At 30.5% G+C, this 16,527-nt stretch overlaps 4 protein-coding genes across 4 annotated transcripts; 3 read left to right on the top strand and 1 right to left on the bottom strand.

Moving 5' to 3' along the window:
- Window positions 1-2,288: 2,288 nt before the first annotated feature.
- On the top strand, window positions 2,289-4,292 carry LOC123882838 (extensin-2-like). Its single transcript, XM_045931501.1, has 2 exons — window positions 2,289-3,583; window positions 3,766-4,292. The coding sequence occupies exons 1-2, from the start codon at window positions 2,356-2,358 to the stop codon at window positions 4,092-4,094; spliced, it is 1,557 nt and encodes a 518-aa protein (XP_045787457.1). The 5' UTR covers window positions 2,289-2,355; the 3' UTR covers window positions 4,095-4,292.
- Window positions 4,293-6,201: 1,909 nt separating this feature from the next.
- LOC123882755 (protein SEED AND ROOT HAIR PROTECTIVE PROTEIN-like) lies at window positions 6,202-7,135 on the top strand. The gene is made up of 2 exons (XM_045931397.1): window positions 6,202-6,499; window positions 6,664-7,135. The coding sequence occupies exons 1-2, from the start codon at window positions 6,298-6,300 to the stop codon at window positions 6,987-6,989; spliced, it is 528 nt and encodes a 175-aa protein (XP_045787353.1). The 5' UTR covers window positions 6,202-6,297; the 3' UTR covers window positions 6,990-7,135.
- A 4,050-nt stretch (window positions 7,136-11,185) lies between these two features.
- On the top strand, window positions 11,186-13,232 carry LOC123882595. The gene is made up of 3 exons (XM_045931379.1): window positions 11,186-11,579; window positions 12,337-12,382; window positions 12,593-13,232. Exons 1-3 carry the CDS (start codon window positions 11,233-11,235, stop codon window positions 13,064-13,066), a joined length of 867 nt encoding a protein of 288 aa, XP_045787335.1. The 5' UTR covers window positions 11,186-11,232; the 3' UTR covers window positions 13,067-13,232.
- A 627-nt stretch (window positions 13,233-13,859) lies between these two features.
- LOC123882464 (exopolygalacturonase-like) lies at window positions 13,860-15,826 on the bottom strand. The gene is made up of 4 exons (XM_045931359.1): window positions 15,724-15,826; window positions 15,000-15,320; window positions 14,345-14,857; window positions 13,860-14,157 (listed from the first exon to the last, which is right to left on the bottom strand). The coding sequence occupies exons 1-4, from the start codon at window positions 15,820-15,822 to the stop codon at window positions 13,918-13,920; spliced, it is 1,173 nt and encodes a 390-aa protein (XP_045787315.1). The 5' UTR covers window positions 15,823-15,826; the 3' UTR covers window positions 13,860-13,917.
- Window positions 15,827-16,527: the final 701 nt, after the last annotated feature.

Raw genomic sequence — 16,527 nt, 5'->3', positions numbered from 1 at the left:
GTTTAAAGACCTGTGCATTCGCACGGGTCTATTGACTTTTATTCGATATTTGAGTTTGCCACTATATTAATGTAGAAAATTTACTTAAAATTAAATATTTAAAAATTTGTTATGTAATATTGTTAAAATATATGTGAAATCATTGTGTTAATTATTTTTGCTAAATTTATTTATTCAACTTTTTATGTTTTAGTGAAAAATAATGGTCCTGTATATATTTTTAATAAAAAATTATAAATTTTATTAGGAATATTTAGAGTAATTTAGTAAGTTTGATACCACTAATTAACTTTATTATATTTTTATTAATGGTTCGTAATAGACTTTGTAGTAATATTGTTTATGTTTTTTTTTTTTGATGAAAAATATTATTTATGTTTTGTTTTTTTTACTTATGTTTCTTTTTTCTATAGAGTATGTTTTTTATTTTTACATTCCTATTTTTATGCGATTTTTTCTTATTTGTTCTATAATTTTTATATTGGTTAAACTTTCTATAATTTTTGTATTGTATTTTTTTTTCCCTATTTTTATGTATAGATTGTTCTGATTTGTTCTTATCTATACTTTGTTTTGTTGCTATTTTTAAGCATATCATCATTCTATATTTTTTTAAAATATTTTTTTAGTGAAATTACAAGGAAAGATATAAAACTTGCAACATGGTTAAAAGTAATAAGGATAAATTAATAATTTTGGTGGTAATCGATTTTATTATATTAGTAATAGATTAGATTAAAATGTAATTTTTTTAATAATAAATTTAAATGTACATATGGTTGATGGACCGGGCGAACAAGCTAGGACCGAATCCGCCTAGGCCCACTGGATATCCCTATTGGGCCTATAACCCGTAATGATGCATCCAACCCATATCGCCTGACCATATGACCCAACTCACCCACGATCCAGTAGTTAAGCCACATGATAAATTCAGACTTGGCGGGAAAGAGCAAGCATGGCACACGAGGGTTCCAAAGGCAAAAATAGTTATCTCAAGGCCTATATATACCTTACTCCTTCTTCATTCGAGGATACGTTCCAATCAGACTAGAAACACATTTACAACCACACTCAGTGTATAAACCATCTATCACTGAATATACCCCATACTTTTTAGCATGAACAATTACCTTATTTTTGAAGGTGTATATAATATTTTTGTGTGTGTTAATCTTCTGGTTCCTATTCGAAATAATTATTCCACCAAAAAACTGAAAGTGTATATTAATTTCTATACACCTTGACCAAGGATCAAAAGACCAAATCTTGAAATTTTATTTTTATACGTTCAAAATTAAAGTTTTTAAATTTTAAAACTTATAAGTAATTTATATTAAACATTCATTCATTCATATACTTGTAAAATTTTCATCCATGTAGTCTATGAATATAGCTCAGTTGGTAAATCTTGACATTATTAGGGGACCGAACTTCAAACCCTAGATTTTCTATTTCTCTACTTTGAGTCTAGCCACTAATATAACATAGAGAACCTTCATCCCATGTAAAAAAATTTGGATGCTCCATATCCATCATAAATATATCAGAAATAATGATATATTATTAATTAATTTTTTTTTTTGTAATTAAACAATATAATATATAATGTTTCATTCAATTATTCTTATATTTAAAAACTTATTCAATTTAATGTAAGTTTTAAATTCAGAATTTTTCGTTCAAGAAATCAATAAATGTCTAAAAAGGTTTTTTTTCTCCTTCTATTTGACATAAAAATCTATAGGGAGGTTGTAGAGCTTAAAAATACATTTTTTTTGTTAGAATGCTTGTGAGACATTGGTTGTAATTTGATCTTCATACAAATAGTCTCTTTTATTAAATTCAAACTTGATCTTCAATTATCACACATTATTTGTAATTTGGGTCCAATCCATACTTTTATCCTTAAAAAATTGTGGTTTTTTGCTTCGATTTAGAAAATGAAAAGAAAATATAATTTTTTGGGCCAATTATCACATTTTTTAAGATTTTCTAAGTGTGTATTTTTATAGGGCAGGACACATGTTCTCCACTCACTAGGTAAGGTAGGTAGGTGAACCAGTCATACATTGTGGTGCTTAATCTTTTCTACAACGGTTAGTCAAAAATAAAATAAAAAATCTTGCAAGGAAACACCCTCCAAATGATGATGCGATCACGTTCTATAGACCAAGAATTTTCTGATTCATAAGCAACAACGTGCAACCAATTATCCATAATGCATTATATGATTATGTTAGACAAACACTATAATCTATAAATAGCCATGGCATTCTTCCATTGGTACCTCACCACTACTTTGAAAGCATTTTATACCACCCTTTTCCTAAAACATTACAAAGAAGCTAATTTATGATGGCTTCTCATAGATCCATCTTTGCCACCTCTATCCTTCTTTTTGCGTTGCTAGCTATTGCCTCCGCAACTGATTATGGGTATGGTCCAACACCAAATACTGAGAAATCTAAACCTAAAACCGAGGTTGATAACAAACCATATTCTACGAAATCAGATTATGAAGTTTCCAAACCCAATATAGCTCATGAGTATAGTCAAACTCAAGAGATTGAGAAATCAAAATCCGATATAGATTACAATCTACATGTTTCAAAACCAAACTATAAAGTTCCCAAGCCAAAAATAAATTATAGATACAATCCAGTTTCAAAGACAAAGAAACCCGAACTTGAAACGAATAATGGGTATAGTCCATCACCAAAAATTGATAAACCCAAGGCAGAAGTAGTTTATACACCAAACCCCACAAAACCATACACTGAAGTTACCAAACCTAAAACTGATTATGGATATAGTCCTACACCAAAGACTGAGAAACCCAAACCCGAACCAGTTTACACACCAAATTCCAATAAGCCAAACTACGAGGTGCCTAAGCCCAAAACAGATTATGGATATGATTCAATCCCAAAGATTGAGAAACCTAAGCTTGAAGTAGTTTACACACCAAATCCCACAAAATCGGACTATGAAGTTACCCAACCTAAAACAAATTATGGATATAGTCCAACACCAAAGACCGAGAAACCCAAACCCGAACCAGTTTACACACCAAATCCCAATAAGCCAAACTATGAGGTGCCTAAACCCAAAACAACTTATGGATATAATCTAATCCCAAAGATTGAGAAACCTAAGCTTGAAGTAGTTTACACACCAAATCCCCCAAAACCGGACTATGAAGTTACCAAACCCAAAACAGATTATGGATATAGTCCAACACCAAAGACTGAGAAACTCGAACCTGTTTACCCGGCAAAATCAGACTATAAAGTTCCCAAACCCGAAACAAATTATGGATATAATCCCACCCCAAAGGTTGAAAAACCAAAATCCGAAGTAGTTTCCAAACCAAATCCCACAAAACCAGACTATGAAATTCCCAAACCCAAAACAAATAATGGATATGCTCCAAAACCAAAAGTTAAGAACCCAAAACCCACAAAACCAGATTATGAAGTTCCTAAACCAAAAGAAAACTACGAACTACAACTCCCAACAATCATCGGTGTTCAAGGAACAGTATTGTGTAGATCAGGCACCAATTATTATCCAATTAAAGGTAATTTTTTTCCAGAAATCTAATTAAAAAGGAAAAAAATAAAACAGAACTCTTCCTAACTATATTTTTCACAAACATTTCTTATGACCTAAGAAATTGAAAACAATCAATCTTTTGTTAGTTTGAAATTTAGATTTGATTATAAATTATTAACTATATTATACCATTTTTATGAGATGCAGGTGCAGTGGCAAGAGTTACATGCAAAAGTGTGAATGAGCTTGGATATGAGACAAGTCCAATAACAGTATTGAGTCATGTAACAGATAGTAAAGGTTATTATGATGTTACATTGTCATTTGCAGAGTTTGGATCAAAATTGAAGAATATTGAATGCAAAGCATACTTAGAGAGTTCTCCATTAGAGACTTGTAAACTTCCAACTGATGTGAATCATGGAATCAGTGGTTCTCCTCTTTCGTCATATCGTCTTCTTGAAAACAATTTCAGATTGTACTCTGTGGCAACTTTCTTCTACACTTCAGAAGCTAAACCTGTCCCTGGTTATTGAAACATGTCCATTGATTTGTCAAAGAGATCATTAAGTTATTTGCATGGATGCAGAGTTGAAGAATGATGGTTTATTTTTTATTTGTTTTGAATTTGTGGGTTTTCATTTTTCTAATGTTTTTGTTATTATTTGTCATTTGATTTCACAATTCGTTGATTATTGATATATAAAGAAAAACAAGGTTCATCATGAGCTAAATTTTATTTATTTCTTCATATTTACTTATATACATTTTCCTCTGTTCTTAGATGAACTGAGGGAGAGCATCTGCTTCTAAATAATTAGTTCTTTAACTTTGTTTTAAAAAGAAAATTATGAACACAAGAAGATGAGGAATTTGACCTTAAAATTATGAGAAATATGATGACAACCAACCACAAAATGATCATAAACTAGAAAATGAAAGACTCATATATTTGTACATCTCAAGATCTCACTCATGATTTAATAATTTATGACATGCTCATTAATTTTGAAGGCAAGTAATAACATCCACAGTAGATAGTGTAAAAAAATTATTAGAAGTTCTAATAATTGTCGACGAATTATATATTTTTTTTTTGGTTTAGTGGATCTTAAAGGTGAATAAGTGGAGTGTCTGGGGTTCGAACCCCGACTCCTGCATATTATATGCGATGTCCCTACCAATTGAGCTAAGTTTCACATTCAACCGCTTAGAGTGTCATACACCACCCCAATTCGTCATTGCCATAATGAAACGTTCTTGATCATCGATATCTCTCACACAAATTCCGGTACCTGAGAATTGTTGATGTTGGAATGTTGCTCTGTCAATATTGATGTTGCACTTGAAGACACCATGGGACAACTAACAGTTTGTTGAGAGGAAGAATTTCTAGGCTGTTGACTGTTTACTTGGTGAACATGTTGCCAAAATTGAGGAAATCTTGAGGATGAAAATTTACATTCTCCACTGATTCATTCTTGTTATTCCAAAGTTGTGCATTTCTTTTCTTCCGTATGCTCCATGATATAATGGCAAACATGAATATTTGGGCTTCATTCAATCTATGCAAAACCTGTAAAAAAAATGCTAGAAAAAATCTTCGGAATCATGCATAATTGGTTGAAACAACAGCCACAAATTTTTATTTTTTTTGCCAATTACATCGGACACTTCCGCGCATTCAATAAACAAGTGCCAACACTAATGAATCATAAAATTGCGAATGAATAAAAAAACTCCATAGAACGAGAGCATGATTAAGATCAAAGAGAGCGATCAAATTGAAATTTTGAAGCGATTGAGCTAGATTCATAGAACGAGAGCATTTCTGAGTCGATAAATTGAAGAGAATAAATTTTCTATATGAGATAAGAAAAAAATTGAGGGAATTGAAAATTTTGGGGGAAAAAGAGCGGCGCAAGTTAAAAAAGGGAAAATTAAATCATTAAATTGTGGGGGTTTCAATCCCCCGCTAAACTAAAGAGCGTTCCATCCCAAATTCCTGTTTAACGCAATATATTGGGGGTTACACTAAACCTCGCCTAAAAACCTGCCGCTATTTGGCGCGTTTTTTGTAGTGCAAACACTTTCCAAATTATGATTACAACGAATGCAAGTTGAAGGGAAAAAAAAAATCAATTTTACATATCCAAATTTTAAAAGTTGGATGTGGTTCATGTTGCCACAAGTGGGTTCGAACAATATCTTTTATTTTCTAAATGGAAGCGAAGTGATGTTCGTTCAAGAGAATCCAAGTTTAATTTTTAGTGGGAATAACTTTTGGTCTGATTTTATTTATCTCGCAACCGAAGCTTGAATTATCGAAACCCATTTCTCTTGAGAATCAAAGAGTGAACGAAAAAAATCAAAAATAGAAGCGATATGTCTTAGATTAAAAGGAAGAATAAAACAATACTTGAACTAAGAAATGAGGAGAAAGAAAATAAAAGTAGACTTTCCTCAAGATTCTACAATATTTTATTGAATGAACGAAAATATATAATTCATGTATAGTACTAGCAATGTAGTCCAATAATTGTTTAGGACATGCAATTCAAGTCTTTATCGTGCACCCATGTCATATCCTACTTCCTATAATTATTTACTATTATAGTGTGTACATGTACATTATTGAAGAAAACTCCCTACATTAATTCATGTATATAAATTAGTTGCCTCATCCATCTCTTTAATTTGTGAACTTAACTTGTTTTGAACATTACGTGAGATAAGAGAATGGCTTTTACAAATACCTCCTTTGTGGCTTTCATGCTTTTGATCATCACATCCATATTGGTCCAATGCAGTTTTACTTATGCCAGCGGTAATGACTTTGACACCAAAAAACAAAATTTTCAAGAAAAATTACTGTCCAATAATATTGGCATTCAAGGCCTTGTTTATTGCAAATCTGGCTCTAAACTCATCCCACTTGAAGGTAATTAATTGCTTTCTCTTATCATAATTGTTGTATTTATGATGTATTTGATCTGCTAAAAAATAAAGGATCAGATAAGAAAATTTCAACTTTGATAAAGGATTTGCTAATAAAAACTGAAATTTTTGTGGCTCACTGAACCACGGAATAATTTTTTTTTATAGGGGCCGTTACAAGGATAAGGTGTGAAGCTGTAGATGAATATGGATTTGAAACAAAACCATACTCTTTTTTAAGTGATGCAACCAATGCAAAAGGCTATTTCCTTGCAACATTGTTTCAGCAAGAGCTCATTGCAGAAAAGAGGGTGTTGAAGGAGTGCAGGACTTTCCTTGATGCATCTCCTTTGGACAACTGCAATTATCCTACTGACTTTAACAAAGGAATCAGTGGTGCTGAGCTTCTTTCTTATAGCTTCCTCCATGATAAGAAGATGAATTTGTATACTGTAGGACCTTTTGTTTTCACCAACACCCAAATCAATCTCTGATGGGTATTAGTTAGATGATTGGAATGGAATCTCCAGTTAGCTCTAGGCTCATTGGTGATTCATTTTTCTAAATGTGTTTGATGATTGTTTTCCATTTTGTATACTCTTCTCCTGCTGGCTAGTTATGTGATTTGACTTTTGTCTTCCATGATATTCTTTGTTCTAGATCTTTAAGATTGGAATGTTCAAATACTCTTTTCATATTTATAGAAGTGTCACGTTAACATGTGTCCTAACGACACTATCTTAGGTATCGTTTACCCTGGTCTTTTTTTTTCTTCTTATTTAGAGCTTATGCAAATAACTTATGCGATTTTTATATATTATTATAAGTTTGTCAATGTAGTTTATAATAAAATAGCTTATAAAATTACAATTTTCACCAGTGTGAACTTATAAAATAACATAAAATTTAATTTATATTGCATAAACTGTTTGCATAAGCTTAAAAAAAAACAGGGCCAAACGAACCCTTAATATATAAATTATGCATTTAATAATGTAACTTGTGTTTATTATCTATCTTTTGATTGGATGGGGATTCTCTTCCTCTAATTTTAGTTTATGTTTAGGATAAGATTTGTAAGATGGCGATCCACCGTAATTTTTTAAAAGCTACTTTTATAAATTCATTCTAGCTAAAAGACGTCTACAATCATTAATTAGGACACCTAACTCATAAACGTTCATTTTATTACTATAACTTACCCGTGCAAATGCACGGGTTAATGTTCAATGAAAAATATAAATATTTTTTTAATACATGAAAAATATGGATTATTAAAATTTCAATATTTTGTGGTTTTTTTAATTATTTGTAAAATTAATTTTATATTTAACGTAATAATATATTTAAATATGATAAATGATCCAAATTTTGGAGATTTTAAGGAGAAATGGTAGAACGAAGAGTGATACTCCACTCCCCGTTCCCAACCCACATGTTCGTATATTTGTTCTTTTATTTTCATAAAAAAGGTCATTAAGCAAACACTAATCTAACGGTTAATATATATTTGTTCTTAATCGTCATCTTTCTCCTTTAGACATTTGTTTTCTTCTGGAGTATTTTATCTCATGTCCCCGTGTGAAAAAATTTCACATTTGAGAATCAAAATGAGGCGATTTTAATGTTAATATTATTTATTTAAGAGTAATGAACGGTAGAATTATTTGTCATTTGCTTGACACAAAAAAAATTTATATAATTTTTTTTATGTATATCTCATTTGTTAATGGTGCAAATTTTAAAAAAAGTTATCTATTTGTTTTTATTTGTTTATCTTACAGTGATGTATGGAAAATAAAAACAAAGTAATACATGATATTATTACTTTTAATTCTTTCTTTTTTATATATAAAATCATTGTTACTTTTCTTGCTTTCAATTGATATTTATCGTATTTTTTATATAATAAAATTTACAAATGTATGTCCCACTCCGTGTAAGTTATTTTTTGCTTAATACATTCATGTAGATTATTTTTTTGATCAATACCCCCGTATTGTAATATTTTGTTTGGTATAAATCACTATGTAACTTTTTTTTTATAGAAAAATCACCTTAAGGTAAACCATAATTAATAAAATAATAAAATAAAATAGAAAAATAATCTATGAAGTCAATTACTTCATTCCTTTTATATTTCAGACAATCACACCATTTTCTCTGCTCGACAAGTATGAAGTTTTAGAATAACTTTTTTTGTGAACAATTAAATTACTATTTTTATTTTTTTTTTATATTCCGTCCAGAGATTCTTAAGCCTTCAATTTTGTTTTGAAGCATATTAAGCCTTCAATTTTGTTTTGAAGCATATTAAGCCTTCAATTTCTCAGTTCCACATTTGGCCAATTCGTTCTATAGTATTTTTTTATATAAGCAATTCGTTCTATAGTATAGTCCTTCGAGGAGTTTCTACTATTTTATCAATATATTTATTAAATATCACATGAAAAATTAGACAAACAAAAAAATAATAAGTAAAAAAAAGAGTACAACATTTATAAATAATAGTAAAAAAAAAACATTTATAAGAATGATTTACACCAATAAAAAATAATATGAACAAAAAGTGTTTTTTAATAAGTAAACATGATTAAAAAATGACAATAAAATATAAATAAATATTTAAAACTCTAACATCAGTTGATAATACCTAATCCTAATTTGAATAACGAACAATATGTTCTTCCGTATGGACCTGCTAATAAAAAATTATAGCTCAAAATTAGTACAATTATGATTAATCATAAACATCATTTAAATACAAAGCTTTATATATATATATATATATATATATATATATATATATATATATATATATAACATCTTCAAAAATAAGAAAATAGAACAAAGAAAAAGTTGAAGATCATCTCCTTGTAGGCACAAAAAAGACGGGCTACTGCGGTAAAATAAGAAAAGAAGATTATCTCCTTGTAGGCACAAAAAAGGATAGCATCAAAATACAAAAATATACTATATAATATTAAACTTGAAAAAAAAACATGGAAATAATAAAATAGAACAACGAAAAAGTTGAAGGAAATGAGAGTGAAATCACCTAAAAAAAGAATAGAGATAAAAGATTGCAAAGAGTATAATTTTGAATTGCAATATATAGTGTGTGAAATCGGTTGCAAATCACAGCTATTTATATTAGTAGAATGAAGATCGAAATTAGAAATGTCATTTAATAGCAGTTATCTAACTGACAAATTATGAGACAAAATGACATTGTTTCCAAAATATTATAATAATAATAATAATAATAATAATAATAATAATAATAATAATAATAATAATAATAATAATAATGAATAAAATATCAAATAATCAAATTATTAGAAGTAAAAATTGATATTGTCATTAAAAAATTAAAATGTATTCAATTGTTTCCTTTTGAATGATTATTTTGAATTAGCATTAAATTTTGATTGAGAATGACACCAAAGAAAAGAACATTCCTTATATGAGTACCACACATAATTTCTATTGAAGATCTTCTCAAGGGTTGCCACATGTGAAAAGTGATCAAGAGAGAGAAACTCCTAAACATATAATATATAGATATATACTAGCAGTCCACTGCTCATTTGAAATCCATTTCGAAGTCCATGTCATGCAGCTAAAGATCATTAACCCACCACTCGAAATGATGTAGGAGAGTTTCTTTAGTATTTTACTACCTCCGTTTCACATTACTTTTTTAGAAAAAAAACGAAATTAAGAAAGTGTATTTTTGCACTTTATTTTCCTATTATACCCTTATTTTAATTCACCAATAATTTTTTTTTTGCACAAACTTTTTCTTTCCAATAAATTTAATATGTTTTGTACAAAAAAAATTAATATGTTATGTACTTATGTTTATGTACCAAAAAAAAAAAACTTTAGTTTTCCAAATATATATTAAATCTTTTTCGGTTTCAACAATTACTGCTAAATATTTGAAATTTACATTAGGGTATAAGTATAATAGACAAAAAATAATTTTAAATTACTAAAATTACAAGTAATTTGAAACATTTTTTTTCTTCTAAAACGACAAGTAATTTGAAACAGATGAAGTATTATTTTAGCTATATTTGATTTTACTATATTTTAGCTAGATTTGTTATTTTTATTTAGCTACATTTGTTATTTTCTTTTATTATCTTTTAGCTAGATTAATTTGTTATTTTTATTTAACTAGATCTAGATCTATTATTTTCTTGTTATTTTTATTTTTCCCTACTATTTAAGCTAAATTATTGTAACCTTGAAGACAACCTTTTCATTCAATACAATTATAGAGATTTTTCTCAAGTTTGGTGGATTCCAAATTATATACTATTTCTGGTGGATTTCAGAGTTTTATCTGACAGGTTTGTCGCTTGCTAACATATCTTTTGTTAAGATTAGCGTTTGTTGATACTTCCCACTTTCGTACCGCGTCAAAAACATACAAAGATGTCTAAATTTCGTGTAATAGTAAAATTGTTGTGATATTAAACTCTGTTGAATAAATTAATTAATAGTAGTAGTAAATTAAACATTTCACCAAAAATGAAAAAATGACTAAATAGGTTTTCCAAAAGCATTTTATACTTTATTAATTAATTAAATTAAATTGACAAAACAATACCTCACATTGAAAATGAAAAATTTGTTAAATGTTTATGACTTGACTAACAATATTTCCTATCTCTTCGTTAATATATATTCATTCGTGCACATGACTCTTCATCTTTATCAAGCATCATGAATCATGCAATGAAGTGGCATCACATCATGGGAGATGAAAAATTGAGAATGAAAAGCAATCACAAAAAGAAGAACGAAAATCTCATCAGCCGCAACGTAAGTGAGGGCGGTAGTCGCGGTGGTGGCGGGAATGAGATTGCCGGACTTGTATTGGCAGTGGCTGGTTTTATAGCTGTTGTTTCTTTGTCCTTAATCAACAAAAACAGGAAAAAGGGTTTTGAGTCAAATCCTAAACCTAAACCTCTTAAGAACCAAGAAGATCAAGAAATTGAAACCAATCAAGGTCTTCATATTCTTCTTCAACCTTCAAGTTCAACAACCAAAATCAAAGACACTGCACCATGGTAACATTAATCTGCCCCTTTTTTGTCTTGTTCAACTTTTCGTCGGTATTTCATAGTATTTTTTGTTTGTGTTGAGTATGTCTTGAAATCTCGGTCACAACAAGTCAGAAAACGGTTTTGCACACTGGCCTCTGCGCTAGGCGCAGCAAGAATTGCGCTAGGCGCCACAATTGATAAACAGATTTGTTTATAAGATTTAGAACACGAGAGGCAAGATATAGAGGGGTTTGCCACCACACAAAGGTTAGGGTTTTAGAGAGGAAAAAGGGTTTTCTCTTGGTATAACTCTATTGATGGGAACTATCTTTGTGGTAAACCTTGGACAGACTATCAAATTGAGTCTCTTGGCCAAGGGAAGAGATTCGAGACTTTTAGAATTAAAATTGAAGGTTAATTCTTGTAACTCTGTTGGGAACTCTTTTGTAAAGTTACTAGTTTGATTATAGTGGAACGGAGGGGCTGCTCTCTCACTCAGGACCGGACTGAATAAACAAATTATCGTGTTCTTTCTTCTCTTTTATCTTGTTTATGGTTGTTATTATTATTGTTTATCCTCTTGATATTGATTGTCGTTCTATTGCTCACATCAAGTTCTTTTATTTGTGTGATTTTTCGACAAATTCACAACGGTTTGGATAAACAATGTTAGTATATTAGTTGTTATATTAGCATTATTCTATTTGTCAGGATTTGAAAACTCTCTTCTTTTAACTTTTTTTCTCTGTTTATTAATAGTTAACTTTTGTATTTGCAACAGTCATGGGACAATCGATACAGAAAGCATCAACCATACTTTTATTCAGGTGATTTATCAATTATTATTGTCTTTGTTATTTGTTATATTTTTTTAATTGGGGAACGGAGAAATTTGTATTAATTAAAGTGACGCTGATGATCATTTATAATCGTCTACGAGAGAATTTGAATTCTATCCGTTATAACGTTGGACTCTTTGGTTATGTTATGTAAGAAAGAAGTTGAATAAGTTGCTCTAATTTGATTTATTTCATCAGGAGGAGAAAATTGACACTGTCGCTAACATAAACGACGTCAGTGAAGTGGTTTTCGCGACCTCTTTTCAGGAGGAAATTGTGTTATCCAATGATTCCAACTCAGAAAGTGGTGTCTCATCACATGATAGTAGAATTGATGAAGACTGTTTGGCTTCCTTAGAAGTAGAAAAGGCTGATGATGGCGTTGTTTCGGAGATTGTTGAAGAAAAAGATTGTTCATCGAAAGCAATACTAATAAATTCCAAGGACAAACAAGATTTTAATTCTAAGGATGAGGGAGGGACAATTGAAATGCAGAATGAAGAACATGAAGAAGCCAATACAGACATGGAGGTGAATGATGAAGATCAAGCAATATTGGTATCAAACTCATTTCAATTGACAACTTTGCTTATGTTGTTGCCAGGGTTGATCTTGCTTCTAGTCATACTTTTGCTTATGCTTCTTACACAGAAATTTTCTTTTCTGCAATAGTACTAGAATATTGATATGAATTTCAAATCAACTTGTCACACTTTGTTGAATTAGTGAGGGCTATGGAGCCAGAAAATTTGTAGTATCATTTATAAATTTGTATGATTCTATGATACTACACATTAAAGATATACTTACCCTTCAAATCACAATAAGTTTATAGCATATATTTACAAGTAATATATGTTGAATACACTAGTAATATTTACAAAAGGTTAAATATGTATTTTGGTCTCAATAAAATCATCAAATTTCGTTTTTGGTTCCTATAAAACAAAGTAACATGTTTTCTTCCCTTAAAAAATTTTACGCGTTCAATTTTAGTCTTTGCTATTTTTTTAAAATATTTAGAGTTTAAAGTATCTTGTGTGTAACCTACTACAAAGCCGTATCTTGTGTCTATCCCTACCATATCGTAAACATATCACCCAAATTTCTTTTATTTTTAAAATTAATTTAATTGATAGATATTTCTCTAATATTTATCAGGCCGTATCAAACAAGTAAAAGTGTCGGATACATGTCAGACACCGATACTTCGACATTTTTGAAGTATAGAATAGAGCTTTCCAGATTTGATCGAACAAGTATTAGAAGTCAATAACAAACTTTTATTATGAGGTTGACATCAACAACACCCCTCCAAAGATACATAGCTATATATAATACACCCAGCAAAGATACAAAGCTAAGTATAATTGTGTATGTACATATATACATACATACATAAATACATCAAATAGCTAGCATGCTGTACACACATACATAGCTGGTAATCAAGCGGTAATTAATAACCAATCAATTAATTATAAGTTAATAAGTAATCACCAATTTAAACGTTATCATAACGTTTATAATTGGCAAGCTGGTGGATTAAGTTTCCCTCCAAAAGTAGCCTTTGCATTTGAACAAAGGGATAAAAAGGTTGTATTTTTTGGAAGGCCAACATAAGCCAAATCAATATCTGCTACCTCAACAGCTTCGCACGGGTTCGTCGAGCTGCATTGCAATGACACCGGAATGTTTGAGCTCGAGGTTCCTCGAATCCTACGAAAATGAACGTTACTAATCTTCCACACTGAAGTTGAAGCCTGCGCACATGTACACACATAAACATTAGATACTACTTTCGTCCCTGAATATATTATTGTGGGATCCATGTAAATAAATTGATAATTATTTTAGTTCGGAGACTTATTTATAAAATTAGGTTAGGAACTTCTACGAAGCTAGCAAAAATGATAAGTTACAGGTAATTTCAATCGTTAATTTGCTTACCACTCTTGGTTTCTTTTTGCCGCCATAACTCTGATCAATAATAATGGGATTCTGGGCACCATTCATGATCAAATCTTCGTAGATAATATTTTTAGCCTCAGCCGGTACTGTTCCCAAAAAAGTTTTGATTCTAGCACCATTGGTTGTGTTTGTAAAAGTGCAATTTTTTACATGTACACCATCCACAGTTCTTTCCTCTGGCCTCTTGCCAAGACTTCCAACACTAATACCGTGTCCTGGACCGCATGTAATGCTGGAGATAGAAATGTTGGATGTACTATGTCCAATTGAAATGCAATCATCACCAGTTCCAATGACGCTGTTCGTTACATTGATCAAGTCGCTGGAGCTAATGTGCATACCATCTGTGTTTGGACTGTTTCCTGGAGCCGTTATGGTGAGGTTGTTGAATGAAATGTTGCTACAACCATGGAGATGAAAGTGAAATTCTTTGCTATTTAGTGATGTTATGTCTTTCACAATTGAATTGTTCACCTTATCAAATTTCAAATTCTGCACATATGTATAAAATTAAAGTTAAACATGTTTAATGATTCGACATCAGATACATTATAGACCAGATACATCAGTTATTCAATAAACTTAAAATGTCGACTGTTTCTTATAAAAAAGACCGGATGTAGTATATGCTTACTGATGGAAGGGGAGCACATTTTTCGCCGGTCTTCTTGCAATCATTATAAGGCCAACTAGCAGCTCCTTTGCCATCAAAAACTCCACTGCCTTTCAACACCAATTCATCAACACTTAGGAAATTGATCCATTCTGGACTATAATACTCAGATAAATCAGAAGTGGCTGTAAGAGTTCCAATAACTTCAACAGTTATGGGCTTTGGGCTTGTGCATGGCCCTGCAAATAGAGTTTGCCCAGTACGAAATGTTCCCTGTGGGATCAAAAGTGTTGCTGGTTTAGTACTGTTTTTGCATGCTGCCATCCATGCTGCCCTTAATGCCTGCATAATACCAAAATTAATTATTATTTTGTCACTTACAATTTTTCAATATAATGTATGTTCTGTATTTTATATCTTCTATGGGTCTCTTAGGTTTCGATATAGTGTTTAAAATGATTGATTTTGCCATTTAAAAAAGACTAGTGGCACAACTTATTGCTTGTTTGTCTTTTAAAATTATTATTTTTATAATCCAATAAAAATATGTTTGATTCCTTTAGAACATTTATGTTAGTTTGATACTCCCTTCATTTTTGAATAATAACAAAATGTATTTTGTTTAAATTCCGAAAAAAGACACTTTCATTTTTGTTTATATCTAACATCGGAAGAAGTAATTTTTAAGGAATTATAATTTGTTGAGTTTAGGGAGATGATTCGATTTTAAAGAAAATTAACTCACTAAAACATTGTCGGTTTTGTCATCAGCAACAGCACCGAAGGTTTTGACGTCAAAAATTGTCGTTGCCTCTGTTATTGCTGGTGCCGTTGGTGGTGTCATTGCTGGTGTTGTTGCTGGTGCAGTTGCTGTTGCCGTTGCTGGTGTTGTTGTTGGGGTTGTTGTTGGTGCCGTTTCTGGTGCCGAAACACCATCAATGAGGAGGCTACGACGGTCCCCAAAACTAGGGGATGCACCTATCAAGCTACAAGAAATAAAAACAATGGCTAAGAAAAAAAGGGTCCTCGCCGTAGCCATATTGTTGGTTATTTAATTACCAGCTTGAAACCTTAATTAAACAAAATATTTAAGGTTTTCAATTGCAGTTTTTGTTATTGCAACCTAAACTGCAATTCAGAAAACCTTGAAAAATTTTGTTGCATGTGATTTGAATTAATCATATTTATACAATAGAACTATACCTCATACTTTGCCTATGAGCTATCTTTGGTTATGATTCTCCTATTAATCTGGATGATAATGAAAATCTTTTGATTTTAGATCTTCTATATTTAGTATTGTTTTTCTCTACATTTAGCTATACAATTATCACTTATATAAACAAAATGCTTAAATAATTAGTGTGTATATGTCTGGCCTATTTTGAACCCTTAATTTTGTAACCAAATGTTGAAAAAGTTCATTTCATCGTTGACTGCAATAGTGTAAGTGTTGGTTTCTTCACATCTGAATTCATTTGTAATCATTATGAATAATTTTCAGTTAGTATAGAACGCATCACTCTTAGGTTTGATTATTTTTTTGACA

Source organism: Trifolium pratense, linkage group LG1 (genome assembly GCF_020283565.1).
Source record: "Trifolium pratense cultivar HEN17-A07 linkage group LG1, ARS_RC_1.1, whole genome shotgun sequence".
Lineage (NCBI taxonomy): Eukaryota > Viridiplantae > Streptophyta > Magnoliopsida > Fabales > Fabaceae > Trifolium > Trifolium pratense.
This window is presented reverse-complemented; position numbering and strand designations above follow the sequence as displayed.

What these genes read in the sequence shown, in the direction of transcription:
- LOC123882464 (XM_045931359.1), bottom strand. Translation starts at nt 15,822, where the DNA reads ATGACACCACCAACGGCACCAGCAATAACAGAGGCAACGACAATTTTT. An exon ending in AATGTGCTCCCCTTCCATCA is followed by an intron (nt 14,858 to 14,999) that starts GTAAGCATATAC and finishes ACATATGTGCAG; the next exon opens with AATTTGAAATTTGATAAGGT. An exon ending in GCAAAAAGAAACCAAGAGTG is followed by an intron (nt 14,158 to 14,344) that starts GTAAGCAAATTA and finishes ACATGTGCGCAG; the next exon opens with GCTTCAACTTCAGTGTGGAA.
- LOC123882838 (XM_045931501.1), top strand. Translation starts at nt 2,356, where the DNA reads ATGATGGCTTCTCATAGATCCATCTTTGCCACCTCTATCCTTCTTTTT. An exon ending in CAATTATTATCCAATTAAAG is followed by an intron (nt 3,584 to 3,765) that starts GTAATTTTTTTC and finishes TATGAGATGCAG; the next exon opens with GTGCAGTGGCAAGAGTTACA.
- LOC123882755 (XM_045931397.1), top strand. Translation starts at nt 6,298, where the DNA reads ATGGCTTTTACAAATACCTCCTTTGTGGCTTTCATGCTTTTGATCATC. An exon ending in TAAACTCATCCCACTTGAAG is followed by an intron (nt 6,500 to 6,663) that starts GTAATTAATTGC and finishes TTTTTTTTATAG; the next exon opens with GGGCCGTTACAAGGATAAGG.
- LOC123882595 (XM_045931379.1), top strand. Translation starts at nt 11,233, where the DNA reads ATGAATCATGCAATGAAGTGGCATCACATCATGGGAGATGAAAAATTG. An exon ending in ATCAAAGACACTGCACCATG is followed by an intron (nt 11,580 to 12,336) that starts GTAACATTAATC and finishes TATTTGCAACAG; the next exon opens with TCATGGGACAATCGATACAG. An exon ending in TCAACCATACTTTTATTCAG is followed by an intron (nt 12,383 to 12,592) that starts GTGATTTATCAA and finishes TTATTTCATCAG; the next exon opens with GAGGAGAAAATTGACACTGT.